The 18,320-nt window shown below is 42.0% G+C and overlaps 1 protein-coding gene across 6 annotated transcripts in view; it reads left to right on the top strand.

Annotated features, from left to right (window-relative positions):
• Nucleotides 1–3,518: 3,518 nt before the first annotated feature.
• Nucleotides 3,519–18,320, top strand: part of LOC110495862 (integrin beta-6) — a 20,797-nt gene continuing 5,995 nt past the window's right edge. For 2 of the 6 annotated variants that reach the window (XM_021571356.3, XM_021571357.3), the window contains exons 1-12: nt 9,984–10,080; nt 10,233–10,308; nt 10,800–10,879; nt 11,590–11,788; nt 12,080–12,326; nt 12,834–12,999; nt 13,222–13,383; nt 13,672–13,767; nt 14,078–14,167; nt 15,537–15,671; nt 15,815–16,232; nt 16,422–16,644. In XM_021571356.3, the coding sequence (XP_021427031.2) occupies nt 10,251–10,308; nt 10,800–10,879; nt 11,590–11,788; nt 12,080–12,326; nt 12,834–12,999; nt 13,222–13,383; nt 13,672–13,767; nt 14,078–14,167; nt 15,537–15,671; nt 15,815–16,232; nt 16,422–16,644 (1,874 nt within the window). In that variant the 5' untranslated portion in view covers nt 9,984–10,080; nt 10,233–10,250. Of the gene's footprint in view, nt 3,763–9,983; nt 10,081–10,109; nt 10,309–10,799; nt 10,880–11,589; nt 11,789–12,079; nt 12,327–12,833; nt 13,000–13,221; nt 13,384–13,671; nt 13,768–14,077; nt 14,168–15,536; nt 15,672–15,814; nt 16,233–16,421; nt 16,645–18,320 lie in introns of those variants that run through there. The other 4 variants (XM_036952317.2, XM_090208138.1, XM_090208137.1 and 1 more) reach the window with 4 other exon arrangements.

Here is an 18,320-nt window from a genome sequence, read left to right as displayed (position 1 = left end):
CGAGAGACTGAAAAACAGGTTCTATCTCAAGGCCATCAGACTGTTAAATATTCATCACTCGCCGGCCTCCGCCCAGTACCCTGCCTTGAACTTAGTCACTGTCACCAGCCGGCTACCAACCGGTTACTCAACCCTGCAGCTTAGAGGCTGCTGCCCTATGTACATAGACATGGAATCACTGGTCACTTTAATAATGGAACACTGGCCACTTTAATAATGTTTACATAATGTTTTACTCATTTAATATGTAAACTCAGCAAAAAAAGAAACGTCCCTTTTTCAGGACCCTGTCTTTCAAAGATAATTCGTAAAAATCCAAATAACTTCACAGATCTTCATTGTAAAGGATTTAAACACTGTTTTCCATGCTTGTTCAATGAACCATAAACAATTAATGAACATGCACCTGTGGGGCAGTCGTTAAGACACTAACAGCTTACAGACGGTAGGCAATTAAGGTCACAATTATGAAAACTTAGGACACTAAAGAGTCCTTTCTACTGACTCTGAAAAACACCAAAAGAAAGATGCCCATGGTCCCTGCTCATCTGCGTGAACGTGCCTTAGGCATGCTGCAGGGAGACATGAGGACTGCAGATGTGGCCAGGGCAATAAATTGCAATGTCCGTACTGTGAGACGCCTAAGACAGCGCTACAGGGAGACAGGACGGACAGCTGACTGTCCCCGCAGTGGCAGACCACGTGTAACAACACCTGCACAGGATCGGTAAGTTCTAACATCACAGCTGCGGGACAGGTACAGGATGGCAACAAAACTGCAGAGTTACACCAGGAACGCACAATCACTCAATCAGTGCTCAGACTGTCCGCAATAGTCTGAGAGAGGCTGGACTGAGGGCTTGTAGGCCTGTTGTAAGGCCGGTCCTCACCAGACATGACCGGCAACATCGTCGCCTATGGGCACAAACCCACCGTCGCTGGACCAGACAGGACTGGCAAAAAGTGCTCTTCACTGACGAGTCGCGGTTTTGTCTCACCAGGGGTGATGGTCGGATTCACGTTTATCGTCGAAGTAATGAGCGTTACACCGAGGCCTGTACTCTGGAGCGGGATCGATTTGGAGGTGGAAGGTCCGTCATGGTCTGGGGTGGTGTGTCACAGCATCATCGGACTGAGCTTGTTGTCATTGCAGGCAATCTCAACGCTGTGCGTTACAGGGAGGAAAACCTCCTCCCTCATGTGGTACCCTTCCTGCAGGCTCATCCTGACATGACCCTCCAGCAAGACAATGCCACCAGCCATACTGCTCGTTCTCTGCATGATTGCCTGCAAGACAGGAATGTCAGTGTTCTGCCATAGCCAGCGAAGAGCCCAGATCTCAATCCCATTGAGCAGGTCTGGGACCTGCTGGATCAGAGGGTGAGGGCTAGGGCCATTCCCCCAAAAATGTATTTCAAGGTGCCTTGAAAGGGTAACATCTCACAGCAAGAATAGGCAGACCTGGTGCAGTCCATGAGGAAGAGATGCACTGCAGTACTTAATGCAGCTGGTGGCCACACCAGATACTGACTGTTATTTTTGATTTTGACCCCCCCCCCCCTTTGTTCAGGGACACATTATTCAATTTCTGTTAGTCACATGTCTGTGGAACTTGTTCAGTTCATGTCTCAGTTGTTGAATCTTGTTATGTTCATACAAATATTTACACATGTTAAGTTTGCTGAAAATAAACGCAGTTGACAGCGAGAGGGCGTTTCTTTTTTCGTTGAGTTTATATACTGTATTCTACTGTATTCTAGTCAATGCCACTCCAACATTGCTTGTCCTAATATTTCTATATTTCTATATATATTTCTATAATTCCATTATTTTACTTTGATATTTGTGTGTACTGTTGTGAATTGTTAGATACTACTGCACTGCATTTCGCTACACCCGCAATAATATCTGCTAAATATGTGACCAATAAAATGTTATTTGATTTACCTTAAGTACCTTCAATCAACAGCAGAGGGGGCTATGCATTCAGATCAATAAGTAGACCTAGTAGATGTCCAAAATCCTATAAATAGAATAATATTTATTTTCAGATTCCACTTTAAGTCATCGTTAGCACTGTCTTGATAAGAACTTGATGTATCAATGTACTTGCTAACCAGTGATGTATATAAACATACAGTATATATCCATGACGCTAACCTTGCTCTTTGTCACACTGTTTCTAGCATCCAGGGGGTTTGTTGTAATGTATCCTTTGTGATATCAGTGTCTTTTATGGGGCTTCTCTGTTAAAGCCTGCAGCTTACTTGAGCTGATGCCATAGACACAAAGGCACCATGTCCCATATATCTTACCAGTAAAGGGATGAAAAAAAAACTGGGGTGCAAGATCCCCCATTACCACACACACATACGCCCCGGACACCGCCCAGCCAGACTGTAATGCCAGGCATATGCCCCCCCACGCCACGCAAGAAAATCGACCCTATGAACATAAGGAGCAAATGATGGAGGATTAGCACTCTCTCTCTCTGTCTCACCCACCCCCCTCCCCCACCCCCCTTCTCGCTCGCTCTCTTGCTCTCCTTTATCTCGCTCTTTCTGATGTCTAATTCTCCACAGCTGAAGGGACACATGGCGCTATTCCCTAAAGTAGGACCAAGGTCAGATTGGGGGTGCCTGTGCAGACATCGGGGGTGCAGACATTGAGAGAGTCTGTGGCCTCTCGTGTCTTGATTCATTCACTCATTTCTGTTCAATGGTATTTCATAGGAAATGGGCTGATTGACCTTTAAATAAATATTTCTGGCACATATCTTTATGGGGTTACAGCATGGCCTATGGATACATTTTACAGTGGCAATGTAAAAAGTGACTAATGTGTTTTACTCTTCAGTAGTAGAGGGTAACTGTACCACATGGCAAAGAGTCAGCCTGATTAGCCTGGTAGCCATTTTGAACCAGAATCGTTACCACATTGACTTCTGGGAATGATGCCTTGCCTGAATGTGCAGTTTGACTCTCATTCCTACGATGCACGCCTTGTCCACCTCCTTTATCTCTCTCTCTCTCTCTCCGTATCTTTTTTATGCACACACGCACACACACACACACACACACACACACACACACACACACACACACACACACACATTCCAATCATACCACCATAGGGAGAGACAACATTAATACAGTGTCACTCCTTTCATCTCTGACCTTCCTCTGCACTTGATTCAATTAAGTCACTGGGCTTGATGTTCACTTCCAAACACAAGACAGTGACATAAACAACACACACGCACACACACACACACACACACACACACACGCACACATGTCCTAAATATTTGTGCTTTACATCTTGACACAAGCTCCTCACAGGGAGCTGTAACCTACTGCCTCAACCAAGAGAGGGCAACACTGGCACATTTGGCCTGTCAGTCAATCTGCATTTCTGCTACTCTGCTACCATCCCTCTCTAATGAAGACGGCTGTTATTTGTATGTCTCAGACCCACCAGCAGTTGCTGCCATCACTCATCAATACCCCTCCACCCCCATCAGCCTGGGAGCATGGGCAGTGGGGAGGGTGAGAGGGACAGGCAGCGTCATGCTTCATAAAGCTGTCTGTTACTGTAGGTTTATAGTTACTCCTGCCCAGGGCTGCAGTTGGAACTGGACGTTTTGAGGGCCGGCGGCAGTGGCGGCGTCTCCCTGATTCCTCTCCCCTCATTTTTCAGGCGGTGACAAGGACACAGCGCCCCTTTGACAGGACAGCATGGTACCAGAGGAGGCCCCTGTAGGTGAGTTGGTCTCATTGCAGTGCCGACCGTTGTAATGTATTGTGTATTAACACGGCCTGCCCGACACACACACACACACACACACACTGATATATCTGTGATATCATATCACACAGCACTGCGTTCAATCCGGAGCAGGCATCTCATTGTAAGGAATGACTAGGAGTAATGACTAGGATTCAGTTTCTTGGGAATCCCTAAACTTGACAAAGCCAATATCATGTTCATGTCTCAACAACGGGAGTAGAGGTTGGAGTCTCGTTAGGAATGCTGGCAGGTTTTGTGTGGGAGAATCTTCCTCCCTCACAATGGGACGGATGGTGGGAATGAAACCTTGGAAAAGCAACATTGAATATGAAAATAAGCTTTTTCTATTTCTCACTGTATGGTTAGACATGACCATCTGACCCAAAGATTGGCTAAGGGTTTATTGACATGCTGGTGTACACTTTTTTGGGACACAGGGCTGGTTAGGTAGGACAATTTAATGAAATAATGATTATCTGGGCTGGTTTGGTAGGACAATTTAATGAAATAATGATTATCTGGGCTGGTTTGGTAGGACAATTTAATGAAATAATGATTATCTAGGCTGGTTTGGTAGGACAATTTAATGAAATAATGATTATCTGGGCTGGTTTGGTAGGACAATTTAATGAAATAATGAGTATCTGGGCTGGTGTGGTAGGACAATTTAATGAAATAATGAGTATCTGGGCTGGTGTGGTAGGACAATTTAATGAAATAATGAGTATCTGGGCTGGTGTGGTAGGACAATTTAATGAAATAATGAGTATCTGGGCTGGTGTGGTAGGACAATTTAATGAAATAATGATTATCTGGGCTGGTGTGGTAGGACAATTTAATGAAATAATGATTATCTAGGCTGGTTTGGTAGGACAATTTAATGAAATAATGATTATCTAGGCTGGTTTGGTAGGACAATTTAATGAAATAATGATTATCTAGGCTGGTTTGGTAGGACAATTTAATGAAATAATGAGTATCTGGGCTGGTGTGGTAGGACAATTTAATGAAATAATGATTATGTAGGCTGGTTTGGTAGGACAATTTAATGAAATAATGATTATCTGGGCTGGTTTGGTAGGACAATTTAATGAAATAATGATTATCTGGGCTGGTTTGGTAGAACAATTTCATGAAATAATGATTATCTGGGCTGGTTTGGTAGGACAATTTAATGAAATAATGATTATCTGGGCTGGTTAGGTAGGACAATTTAATGAAATAATGATTATCTGGGCTGCTTTGGTAGGACAATTTAATGAAATAATGATTATCTGGGCTGGTTTGGTAGAACAATTTCATGAAATAATGATTATCTAGGCTGGTTTGGTAGGACAATTTAATGAAATAATGATTATCTGGGCTGGTTTGGTAGAACAATTTCATGAAATAATGATTATCTAGGCTGGTTTGGTAGGACAATTTAATGAAATAATGATTATCTGGGCTGGTTTGGTAGAACAATTTCATGAAACAATGATTATCTGGGCTGGTTAGGTAGGACAATTTAATGAAATAATGATTATCTGGGCTGGTTTGGTAGGACAATTTAATGAAATAATGATTATCTGGGCTGGTTTGGTAGGACAATTGAATGAAATAATGAATATCTAGGCTGGTTTGGTAGGACAATTTAATGAAATAATGAATATCTAGGCTGGTTTGGTAGGATACTGAATTAAATAATGATTATCTGGGCTGGTTTGGTAGGACAATTTAATTAAATAATGATTATCTGGGCTGGTTAGGTAGCACAATTTAATAAAATAATGATTATCTGGACTGGTTTGGTAGGACAATTTAATGAAATAATGATTATCTAGGCTGGTTTGGTAGGACAATTTAATGAAATAATGATTATCTGGGCTGGTTTGGTAGAACAATTTCATGAAATAATGATTATCTGGGCTGGTTTGGTAGGATACTGAATGAAATAATGATTATCTGGGCTGGTTTGGTAGGACAATTTAATGAAATAATGATTATCTAGGCTGGTTTGGTAGGACAATTTAATGAAATAATGATTATCTAGGCTGGTTTGGTAGGACAATTTAATGAAATAATGATTATCTGGGCTGGTTAGGTAGGACAATTTAATGAAATAATGATTATCTGGGCTGGTTTGGTAGGACAATTTAATGAAATAATGATTATCTGGGCTGGTTTGGTAGGACAATTGAATGAAATAATGAATATCTAGGCTGGTTTGGTAGGACAATTTAATGAAATAATGAATATCTAGGCTGGTTTGGTAGGATACTGAATGAAATAATGATTATCTGGGCTGGTTTGGTAGGACAATTTAATTAAATAATGATTATCTGGGCTGGTTAGGTAGCACAATTTAATGAAATAATGATTATCTGGACTGGTTTGGTAGGACAATTTAATGAAATAATGATTATCTAGGCTGGTTTGGTAGGACACTTTGAATGAAATAATGATTATCTGGGCTGGTTTGGTAGGACAATTTAATGAAATAATGATTATCTGGGCTGGTTAGGTAGGACAATTTAACGAAATAATGATTATCTGGGCTGGTTTGGTAGGACAATTTAATGAAATAATGAGTATCTGGGCTGGTTTGGTAGGACAATTTAATGAAATAATGATTATCTAGGCTGGTTTGGTAGGACACTGAATGAAATAATGAATATCTAGGCTGGTTTGGTAGGACAATTTAATGAAATAATGATTATCTGGGCTGGTTTGGTAGGACTATTTAATGAAATAATGATTATCTGGGCTGGTTTGGTAGGACAATTTAATGAAATAATGATTATCTGGGCTGGTTTGGTAGGACAATTTAATGAAATAATGATTATTTGGGCTGACTTGGTAGGACAATTTATTGAAATAATGAATATCTAGGCTGGTGTGGTAAGATAATTTAATTAAAGAATGATTATCTAGGCTGATTTGGTGGGATAATTTAATGAAATAATGAATATCTAGGCTAGTTCGGTAGGACAATTTAATGGAATAATGATTATCTAGGCTGATTTGGTAGGACACTGAATGAAATAATGAATATCTAGGCTGGTTTGGTAGGACAATTTAATGAAATAATGATTATCTGGGCTGGTTTGGTAGGACTATTTAATGAAATAATGATTATCTGGGCTGGTTTGGTAGGACAATTTAATGAAATAATGATTATCTGGGCTGGTTTGGTAGGACAATTTAATGAAATAATGATTATTTGGGCTGACTTGGTAGGACAATTTATTGAAATAATGAATATCTAGGCTGGTGTGGTAAGATAATTTAATTAAAGAATGATTATCTAGGCTGATTTGGTGGGATAATTTAATGAAATAATGAATATCTAGGCTAGTTCGGTAGGACAATTTAATGGAATAATGATTATCTAGGCTGATTTGGTAGGACAATTTAATGAAATAATGAATATCGAGGCTGGTTTGGTAGGATAGTTGAATGAAATAATGATTATCTGGGCTGGTTAGGTAGGACAATTTAATGGAAGAATGGACATCTAAGATGGTAAGGTAGGACAATTAATTAGGACAATTTAATGGAAGAATGATTATCTGGGCTGGTTAGGTAGGGTAATTTAATGGAAGAATGATTATCTGGGCTGGTTAGGTAGGATCATTTAATGGAAGAATGATTATCTGGGCTGGTTAGGTAGGATCATTTAATGGAAGAATGATTATCTGGGCTGGTTAGGTAGGATAATTTAATGGAAGAATGATTATCTGGGCTGGTTTGGTAGGACAATTTAATGAAATAATGAATATCGAGGCTGGTTTGGTAGGATAGTTGAATGAAATAATGATTATCTGGGCTGGTTAGGTAGGATCATTTAATGGAAGAATGATTATCTGGGCTGGTTAGGTAGGATCATTTAATGGAATAATGATTATCTGGGCTGGTTAGGTAGGATCATTTAATGGAAGAATGATTATCTGGGCTGGTTAGGTAGGACCATTGATTGGAAGAATGATTATCTGGGCTGGTTAGGTAGGACCATTTAATGGAAGAATGATTATCTGGGCTGGTTAGGTAGGACCATTTAATGGAAGAATGATTATCTGGGCTGGTTAGGTAGGACCATTTAATGGAAGAATGGACATCTAAGATGGTAAGTAAGGTAGGACAATTAAGTAGGGCAATTTAATGAATGACCTGAGTGGATTAGGTAGTACAATTAGGTTAGACAATTTAATGAATGAATGGATGTCTTAGCAACAGATCATATTTTAAAAGGTCACACTTGTGTATGTTTTAAAGATTTGTATGGGTGGCCTGTGTACTTTCTCAGAACAGCGGTGGCAAAACAGTACAAATGTTTGTCCTCTAGTCAGATAAAGAATGAAGGGAGCTGCAAAGTGGCAGAGGACAAGTGCTGTCGTTCCGCTGTCACTCCATCCATCAGCTGAGATGGGATGACAGTGGGAATGACTGAAGGCTGGGCGCCTCTAGGGGTGGAGGAGGACAGGATAAAGGATGAAGGTGGCAGAAGACTGGAGAGAAGACGAGTGGACTATAGGAGAGATTATAATGGAAGAATAATTTGGAGAGTTGAGTAAATATGAGAGGAGAAGTGGAGAAGGGAGCAGAGGAGAGGGGGAGAGTAACAGAGAAGGACAGGAGGGGGTTTGGAGTAACAGATGAGGGGCTTACTGCGATTCGGAGGGGTGTGATGCTGCTTTAGTAGGATATTCCGTCTGGAACGGACAAGCTGAGAAATCCACACTGCAGCTGTCAATTGTTCACCACCTACACACACCGACTGTTAAGACACACACACACATGTGCTACGCACACACACATTCACCGCCTATTCACTCACAGGTTACATACGCACACACACGCACGCACACACACACATCAGTTTATGAGGATTTTTCTATTGAGCAATAGACTACTTTTCAAAAGAGCCCGAGATGTAGTTTTTCGTCCCTACTGTTAATCATTAAATCAAAATGAACCCTTGAGATATGTACATTTCTGAGGGGTTTGTCATGTTAAATATTAACATATTTTTTTTCAGTTGCAGTATCTCATCTGAGTAATTCAGGGGTAATGACTTACGGTGTGGCACGTCTGGACAGTTGGTTGTCCCTATAAACAATGGTTATCACGTTGCCCTACACCCTGTTATACACAGCTCCAGAATGGATCAGGTCAGATCGCTGGGCCAATACAACATATGAGTATGATGTTAAAGCCAATAGACAACAGTTGATGGAGACGTGTTATCGTGCAAAAATGGTACAAACAAGACAATGTGTGCCACGATATAATACATCTCAAGGACAGGGCAGTGAAGACCTGATTAAACATATACTGCAACACATTGACAGACAGGCCGTCATGACCCACTGAACTATGGGTATATTCTGGAAGTTCAAAAGTATAATGTTTTACAACCACTGGGATTTGACTTGATCAAGTGTATTCGGTCCTGTGTGGCTCAGTCGGTAGAGCATGGCGTTCGCAATGCTAAAGGTTGTGAGTACGATTCCCGCCGGAGTCGCCCATATGTCAAATGTATGCACGCATAAGTCGCTTTGTATAAAAGTGTCTGCTGAATGGAACATGTTATAATTATATCGTGATCACTAGGGAATCGGCCTACTGGCCTAGGTATGTATCAGGTTGCCATTACAGGTCATAAGGCATTAATACAAGTGAATTACCCATGTATAAGAATACGTCAATTTACACACCTTACAAATACTATGACCTTCGTAACTGCATCAACACTCATATTCTAACTTTCAACACTAGCCTATATATGTTGCAGTGAATCCGAGGTCCTGTCATGGCAGATTTAAAATGAAGAATGATCAGTCCTCGGGCACATTACAGACTTCTTTAGAAAGGCAGAATGAAACATGCTATTTCCCCATTTTTGAAATATTGGTGAACGTTTGAAACACTATTTCAAAGATATTAATTTGTGTGTACAAATAGTTACATGGATTTGATCATTTATCCCATAACCTTCACTTCAATATTTGTTATAACAATTTAAGATTGCAGGCTAACAAATTATATTGATTTAAAAAAAAAAGATATATGTAAAAATACAAGTTAATTGATGTTATATTTCGATTATCATATAATCTTCCATTGAAATAAAACCCAGTTCAATGTAGCTGTTGTCTCTGGCTTCTCATAGCTCACGTCCGTACACTCACTTCTCACTCACTCTCTGTAGTCCCGTTCCGTTTATGTTCTCACCTGTACGGAAGTGAACATAAAAGGCTCGGCAGGTAAGAATGTCTGAACCACGCAGGCACTCAACGTCTTTCCTGCCAGGTAAGAAAGACGGCGCATTCTCTTGTCGCTTAGCCTAGACAGTGATACCAAGAGAAGCTTACTAAGGCTGGAAATACCTGTTTGTTTTGTCAATTTTACTGTACATATGAGAGTACCAGAGAATGTTTTGTTGTTCTTTCATATGCCTATAGTAGTAACCGCGAGGACCAATGGGGACTGCTGTACTTCTACTCCTGATTCTTCGGCATTGGATCAACAACGTGGAGGGTAAGACCAGAGACCGGATCGAATGGCTTTGATTAATTAAATAACTTCTCCTTTCAAGCTTACATGTAACTGCAGCATATCCAGATTTTCCCCAAGATTAAAGCAGTTTTATTTTACTTTTCTAGAGGTAAATATTCCACGTCATACATGCATGCAATGTATTGATTACATTTCAATTAGTTTATTTGATCCAGTGGTTTATATATACAAATATTTATTTTTAACCCCCCCCCCCCCCCCCCCCCCCCCCCCTCACAATAATTATTGTGATTTATCATGATAACATAACCTAGCATTTGCTCTGGTTATTCATGCGCAAATTAACCAGGCGCATCACAAAGACAGAGGCACTAAACAATCACTCATATACTGATAGACAAAAGTATAACACGCCAGACAGCAGTGCCGTGAGAAGATGTAACCCGTGCTAGACAGGGACAACCACGCTGACCACTTCTATATTCTATATTCCCCGTGTGGTGTCCATGTAGGAACATGTTCGGTTGGCAGTGCAGTGACTTGTGACGAGTGTCTCCAGCTTGGTTCCCACTGTGCATGGTGCACACAAGAGGTAGGCTATACATCTAGGGCAGGGGAACCCAATTACATTCAGCCGTGGGCCGATTTTTACTTGAGCGGATGGTCGGGGGGCCGCATTATAGTTATACATAATTTGTGCCCTACAAATTGACCGCAAGAATTCCAAACAGATGCAATATTTGACAAAAACAGAAGGATTTCAAACTTGAATTACACTGGGATACGATCAAAAATGCCTCTCTATTTATGCGTGGGAATACTAGGGAACCGAGTTCCTGAATACAAATAACGTTGACGCCATTTTCTGCTGATTGTACAGTCTTTTATGTCCAAGAACGAAATGTATATATGTATAAAAATATATATCTATATTTTGCACAGAACTAAAATAAAATCACTGCCTATTGAGGAACGCTGATCTAGGGGATAACATTGATGCAAGTCCAGCAGGAAAACGTGTCATGAATTCATAAATGTGCAACTAGCCTAACTTGATATGGAATTCTGATGCCACATGTTGTTGATGGAGCAAACTGCAGTGCAGAGTCAAAAAAAAATGTTGTGAAATGATTTAATGATGGCAATATTTCCAAATGATCTTCAGAAGTTCTACCTTTCAGGCAGTACTATAGTATGAATATGACTACTGACTGACGAAACACCAGATAAATATGTAAGAGTCTCTGTGTCAGATTGGTTGTAATGTGGGAGTAAAACCTTGTGGTGTTTTTAACCTCTCAGAATTTCACCGACTCGTTTTTAATCAGTGAGCGATGTGACACGCCGTACCTCCTCCAAGAGAGAGGCTGTCCCCAGGACCAGGTGGAATTCCCAGTGACCACTTCCGAGGTCCTCCGGGACCAGCCACTCGGGAAGAAGACAGGAAATACCAACAGCACAGAGATATCACCACAGAAGATGGCCCTCAAACTCCGAACTGGTAAACCCCTATTTATACAGTTACTGATGGAGACCTTGGGGGCAGTCGCTGTGTCCATTATTTATACAGCTATTGGGCACACTGCTCACACTGTGGGTACACACTGGCAGTGATTTGAAGTTGATTTAGAAACTGTTTTTGATGAATGAAGGATGTTTAATTTATATTTTCACACCATTTTTCACATCAAGATAATAATATCAATAGAATTTCTCACTAGCATGGTCAGACCTTGAACTGAATGGAGCCCGGAGAGAGAGACAGAAAACAGTTTCTTATTTTTTATTTCAGGCAGTGAGGTGACCTTCCAGGTCAGTGTGCAGCAGACAGAGGACTACCCTGTAGACATCTACTACCTGATGGACCTCTCGGCCTCCATGATTGACGACCTGGAGATGATTAAAGACTTGGGCTCCACCCTGTCCAAGGAGATGGCAAAGCTCACCAGTAAATTCAGACTTGGATTTGGGTCCTTCGTTGAGAAACCAGTCCTCCCGTTCATTAAGATCACTCCTGGAGAGCTGGAGAACCCTTGTAGGTAGGGTACAGTGTGCTTGTGAGAACTGAATTGAAAACCACATCCTCTATGGTTGAAGTACAAATGAAGAGCACTTTCTTTATATAATAATATAATATATGCTATTTAGCGGCCACTTTTATCCAAAGCGACTCACGGTCATGTGTGAATATGTATGGGTGTCGCCGGGAATCAAAACCCACTACCCTGGGGTTACAAGTGCCATACTCTACCAACTAAGCTACAAAGGACCATCTTTCTGTGGAAGAGACAGATTTTCTCACTAAAAGAGCTTAGTAAACGACACAGTGTTTTTGAGTATGTTTATAACAAGCTTACTTGTTGTAAGTAATAGTAATATCTAGTAATAATTCATTAGTTAAACGGTGATGGAAATATTCAACCCCCAATGTCTTATCTGTAGACATGGGAAGTCATGGAAAGTTCTGTTATTTTGAATTTGTCTTAGAGGGGGAACCCCGGTCATAGATGTAATACGCTATGTTTCTCTATGGTACTCCCATGCAGGAGTGTGGATGAGAGCTGTCTGCCAACGTTTGGATACAAACACGTCCTACCCCTCACCAGCAGCACAGAGAAGTTCAACAATATCATCACCAACCAGCATGTGTCTGCCAACATCGACCTGCCGGAGTGTGGCTTCGATGCCATTATGCAGGCTGCTGTCTGTGGGGTAAGTGAGCGAGTCTGTGGTTCAGGTTTGATTTGATTTGTCCCCAAAGATGGTAGCCATTTTTAACAGAATAGAATAGAGCCGAACAGAAAATAATACTGCAAAATAGAATCTAAAGGAAGGGAATAGAATATCTTTATTTTTCAAGGGAACTTCGGGCGTGCTTTGACAACGGACTATAGTATTATTGCAGTATAATAATCTCTCATCTCTCCCTGTTAGGACAAGATAGGCTGGAGGAACGACTCCATGCGTCTGCTGGTGTTTGTGAGCGACGCCGACTCTCACTTTGGGATGGACAGCAAGATGTCAGGCATCGTCGTCCCTAACGACGGGGAGTGCCATCTGGACAGCAACAATGAATACTCTATGGCTGCCCATCTGGTAAGGGGACAGTCACATCAGATTCATTTATTACTTCTATGACTGGGGTTGTAGTACAAGGATTCACTGTTTATGATACTATAACATGGCTTTCATTCCTATCCATGGTGAAGGAGTGTCCCTTTACTGTAAAGACTACTGGCTCTTTGGGGCCTAGGCCGGGTGACTGTAAATCACTTTTTATTACTGTTGATGTGAAAAGGGCTTTAGAAATACATGTAATTGTTTCATTCATTGGGATGAAATACTATAGTCTGAGGTTTTTAAATACTGACTTTGTCCATCCAGGAATACCCAACTCTGGGACAGCTGATGGATAAACTGGTGGACAATAATATCCTGCTTATATTCGCTGTGACTGAAAATCAGAAACACAACTACGAGGTGAGAACTTCTCCTTCTCCCTCCATTGTCCTTTTCCCAACAGCAATGTGACGTTTACCTGTCAGAAAACACCGGGTGGAAACCAGGTATGTGGAATGGAACCGGTTATGGAATGGAGAAGGAAAATGTATCTCTGTGTATCGTTGGGGTTAGCATATTTGATTCGCTACCTGCTCTCAGTGGACGTGTTGGAACAAGCCCTCTCTTCTTCCTGTTTTCGGTAGAACTTTACTTCCTTATGATGTTGCTGTGATTGGTCGGCCAACCTACATGAATAGTAACAGTGTGTCTGTTGTGTGTTTTATCACAGAACTATGCAAGTTTCATACCTGGCGCCACGGTGGGGGTTCTGGAGTCAGATTCAAGGAACATCCTGGAACTGATTGTGACGGCGTATAAAGTGAGAATACGATTCTGTCACTGTGGGAGTACAGTGTGTTTGTTAGTTAGCATGACTATTAAGACTTGCGGAGTACATGGACACAGTGACCTCTGACTAGCTCCCTCGGGTTAGATCCTTCCTTTCTGTTTATCTCTTCTCTCTCCCTCCTCTCCCCACCACCCCTCTCCCTCCTCTCTCTCATCCCCGTTCCTTCCCCCCCTCTCTTCCTCTCCTCTCTGCACCTCGGTATGCTGTCAGCAGGTCTACACTCGCCCCTGCTGTTTGATCCTCTATCGTGGCTCGCTGTTCCTCCCTACAGTCTAATCCCTATTGGCTTCAGGCCTACAGGCAGCGTGTGTGTGTGTATGAGTGTGTGCACAAGGGTATGCGCGAGTGGTGTGTGTGTGTGTGTGTGCGTTGAGGGGGATGAGAGCAGACCCACAGCTTCTAATCACTTCATCAGACACTTCCTGAACAGCCTACCATAGCCAAGTCACGTCTGGCTCCTCTAGTTATGCCAAGGGGGCTTTATTCATCACCGAGCTAATGGCAAAGCACTTAGCATCTAGCATCTAGCACAATACGAAATGTACAGGACATACTTTATGTGAAAGCGATTAAGAGGTTAGCCACATTACCGATGTAGCTTATTTTTGTGATAGCTAGATATTGATTTAGTGCTCCTCCTAGTACACTGTACATGAGTACACGGTGTATCAGCTCAAGCTGTTTCTCTCAAGCATCACACAGACCACATCTTCCCCAAAGGAACTGAAAGGATAAAAATGTCAAGTACTCTGTCAACACTGTGCTCACTTAGAGAAAGAGTTATATTAGAGTCATATCTGCCTCACTATACCCTGTGGTGATTGGCTACTAACACCTGGGATACCTGGGAGCTTGACGGAATACCTGGGAAGTTACAGGGATCATGACTCAAACCACTCAGAGAAAGGGACTTACTAATATAGTGGAAGACTAGGAATGAATAGGCCCAGCTGAGTAAACCTTAGCAGTGTTGGAACATACTGTAGACTTAAAAAGGGTGTAATAAGTCAGTGGTTGCAGAAGCTTATAATGGTTCCCTTTCTCTCTTTCACACACACGCACGCACGCACGCACGCACGCACGCACGCACGCACGCACGCACGCACACACACACACACACACACACACACACACACACACACACACACACACACACACACACACACACACACACACACTCCTATTACACCCCCCCCACACTAAAGAGACAGCATAATCCATTGAGTGTGAGGTAAAATACAGCATTGAATAAACTACAAAAAAAACGCACCTGAACTCTTCCCTCACGAGGTCTAGGACCTGGCCATGACCCCGTTATAGGTTACCTTTGTGTTTCTAGGAGCTGCGGTCTGAGATAGAGCTGGAGGTGCTAGGAGACACGGAGGATCTACAGATCTCCTTCACAGCGATCTGTCAGGATGGGACGGTACTACCTGGACAGAAACGATGCTCCAACGTCAAAGCTGGAGACACGGTTTGTTCCCATTTTGCTTGTCAGCTGGTCAGTGATATTAAAGAACAATATTCCTATATTTTCATATTGTCGTAAAACAAGTTGCCAACTGACTATACAGCCACCTCAATGCATGTATGATATAACACCTCTGTGATTCCCAGGTCTCCTTCAATGTGACTGTAGAACTCTCTGAGTGTCTCGACGGTCCCCAGCGTTTCCTCATCAAACCGGTGGGCTTTCAGGACCCCCTGGAGATAGACCTGGAGTCCCTGTGCTCCTGTGTCTGTCAGCAGACCCCCGAGCCCAACAGCAGTCACTGCAGCCTGGGCCGGGGATCTCTGGAGTGTGGCTCCTGCCTGTGTGATCCCGGGTACATGGGCTCCAAGTGTGAGTGTACGGAGGAGAGCGTCCAGAGCAGTAACTGCAAGGCCAGTGGCGCTTCGGAGTCCTGTAGCGGGCAAGGGGAGTGTTACTGCGGCCAGTGTGTGTGTCACCCGTCTAGTTTCGGACGCGTCTACGGGGCCTACTGCGAGTGTGACGACTTCTCGTGTGTGAGGTTCCGAGGGTTACTCTGTGGAGGTGTGTACTTACGGTCGAAACACGGACTCTCATGACGAGCGTTGTGGTTTCACCTCTTCCTCTTTTGATGAAAGCAGATAATGTACTGACATCACAATGACTCAGTAATATAACATATGACCTTCAGGATATACTGTAGTTACTTTCTTGCGTGCTAATGTGCTAATGTGCTAATGTGTGTGTGTGTAGGTCACGGGGACTGTGACTGCGGCGAGTGTGTGTGTCATAGCGGCTGGATAGGGGAGTACTGTAACTGCAGCAGCAGCAGGGACACGTGTGTGTCGGAGGACGGAGCGCTGTGCAGCGGACGGGGGAAGTGTGTGTGCGGGAAGTGTGTGTGTTCCATGCCCGGAGCCTCTGGAGACACCTGTGAAAAGTGCCCTACCTGTGGAGACTCCTGTAGCTCTGCTAGGTAAGAAGACCACACTCCTGTCCAGTTTCCCAGTGGGTCATTTATTACAGTGCCTTCAGAAAGCATTCATACCCCTTGACTTATTCCACATTTTGTTGTGTTACAGCCTGAATTCAAAATGGATTAAATAAATACAAATTCGCACCCATCTACACACATTACACCATAATGACAAAGTGACAACATGTTTTTAGACATTTCTGCAAATGTGTTCAAAAATTTAATCCAGAAATATCTCATTTACATAAGTATTCACACCTCTGAGTCAATACATGTTAGAATCACCTTTGGCAGTGATTACAGCTGTGAGTCTTTCTGGGTAAATCACTAAGCGCTTTGCACACCTGGATTACACATTATTCTTTAAAAAATTCTTCAAGCTCTGTCAAGTTGGTTGTTGATCATTGCTAGACAGCTATTTTCAAGTCTTGACATAGATTTTCAAGCCAATATAAGTAAAAACTAACTAGGCCAATCAGGAACATTCAATGTCGTCTTGGTAAACAACTCCAGTGTATATTTGGCCTTGTGTCTTAAGTTATTGTCCAGCTGAAAGATGAATTTGTCTCTCAGTGTCTGTTGGAAAGCAGACTGAACCAGGTTTTCCTCTAGGATTTTTCCTGTGCTTAGCTCTATTCCGTTTAGTTTTATCCCTCAAAAAACTCCCTAGTCCTTGTCGATGCAGCCACCACCATGCTTAAAAATATCAAGACCGGTACTCAGACCGGCACTCACTTGTGTTGGATTTGCCCCAAACATAACATTTTGTATTCGGGGCATAAAGTTAATTTCTTTACCACATTTTTTAACTGTTTTACTTTAGTGCCTTGTTGCAAACAGGATGCATGTTTTGGAATAGTTGTATTTCATACAGGCTTCATTCTTTTCACTGTCGTATAGGTTAGTATTGTGGAGTAACACTGTCATATAGGTTAGTATTGTGGAGTAACACTGTCGTATCGGTTAGTATTGTGGAGTAACACTGTCATATAGGTTAGTATTGTGGAGTAACACTGTCATATAGGTTAGTATTGTGGAGTAACACTGTCATGTAGGTTAGTATTGTGGAGTAACACTGTCATGTAGGTTAGTATTGTGGAGTAACACTGTCATATAGGTTAGTATTGTGGAGTAACACTGTCATATAGGTTAGTATTGTGGAGTAACACTGTCATGTAGGTTAGTATTGTGGAGTAACACTGTCATGTAGGTTAGTATTGTGGAGTAACACTGTCATATAGGTTAGTATTGTGGAGTAACACTGTCGTGTAGGTTAGTATTGTGGAGTAACACTGTCATATAGGTTAGTATTGTGGAGTAACACTGTCGTGTAGGTTAGTATTGTGGAGTAACACTGTCATATAGGTTAGTATTTTGGAGTAACACTGTCGTGTAGGTTAGTATTCTGGAGTAACACTGTCATATAGGTTAGTATTGTGGAGTAACACTGTCGTATAGGTTAGTATTGTGGAGTAACACTGTCATATAGGTTAGTATTGTGGAGTAACACTGTCGTATAGGTTAGTATTGTGGAGTAACACTGTCATGTAGGTTAGTATTGTGGAGTAACACTGTCATATAGGTTAGTATTGTGGAGTAACACTGTCATGTAGGTTAGTATTGTGGAGTAACACTGTCATGTAGGTTAGTATTGTGGAGTAACACTGCCATATAGG

This window comes from Oncorhynchus mykiss, chromosome 18 (genome assembly GCF_057628025.1).
Source record: "Oncorhynchus mykiss isolate SJ-2025 chromosome 18, ASM5762802v1, whole genome shotgun sequence".
NCBI lineage: Eukaryota > Metazoa > Chordata > Actinopteri > Salmoniformes > Salmonidae > Oncorhynchus > Oncorhynchus mykiss.
Note: the sequence above shows the minus strand (reverse complement) of the source record. Positions and strands in the feature narration are given on the sequence as shown.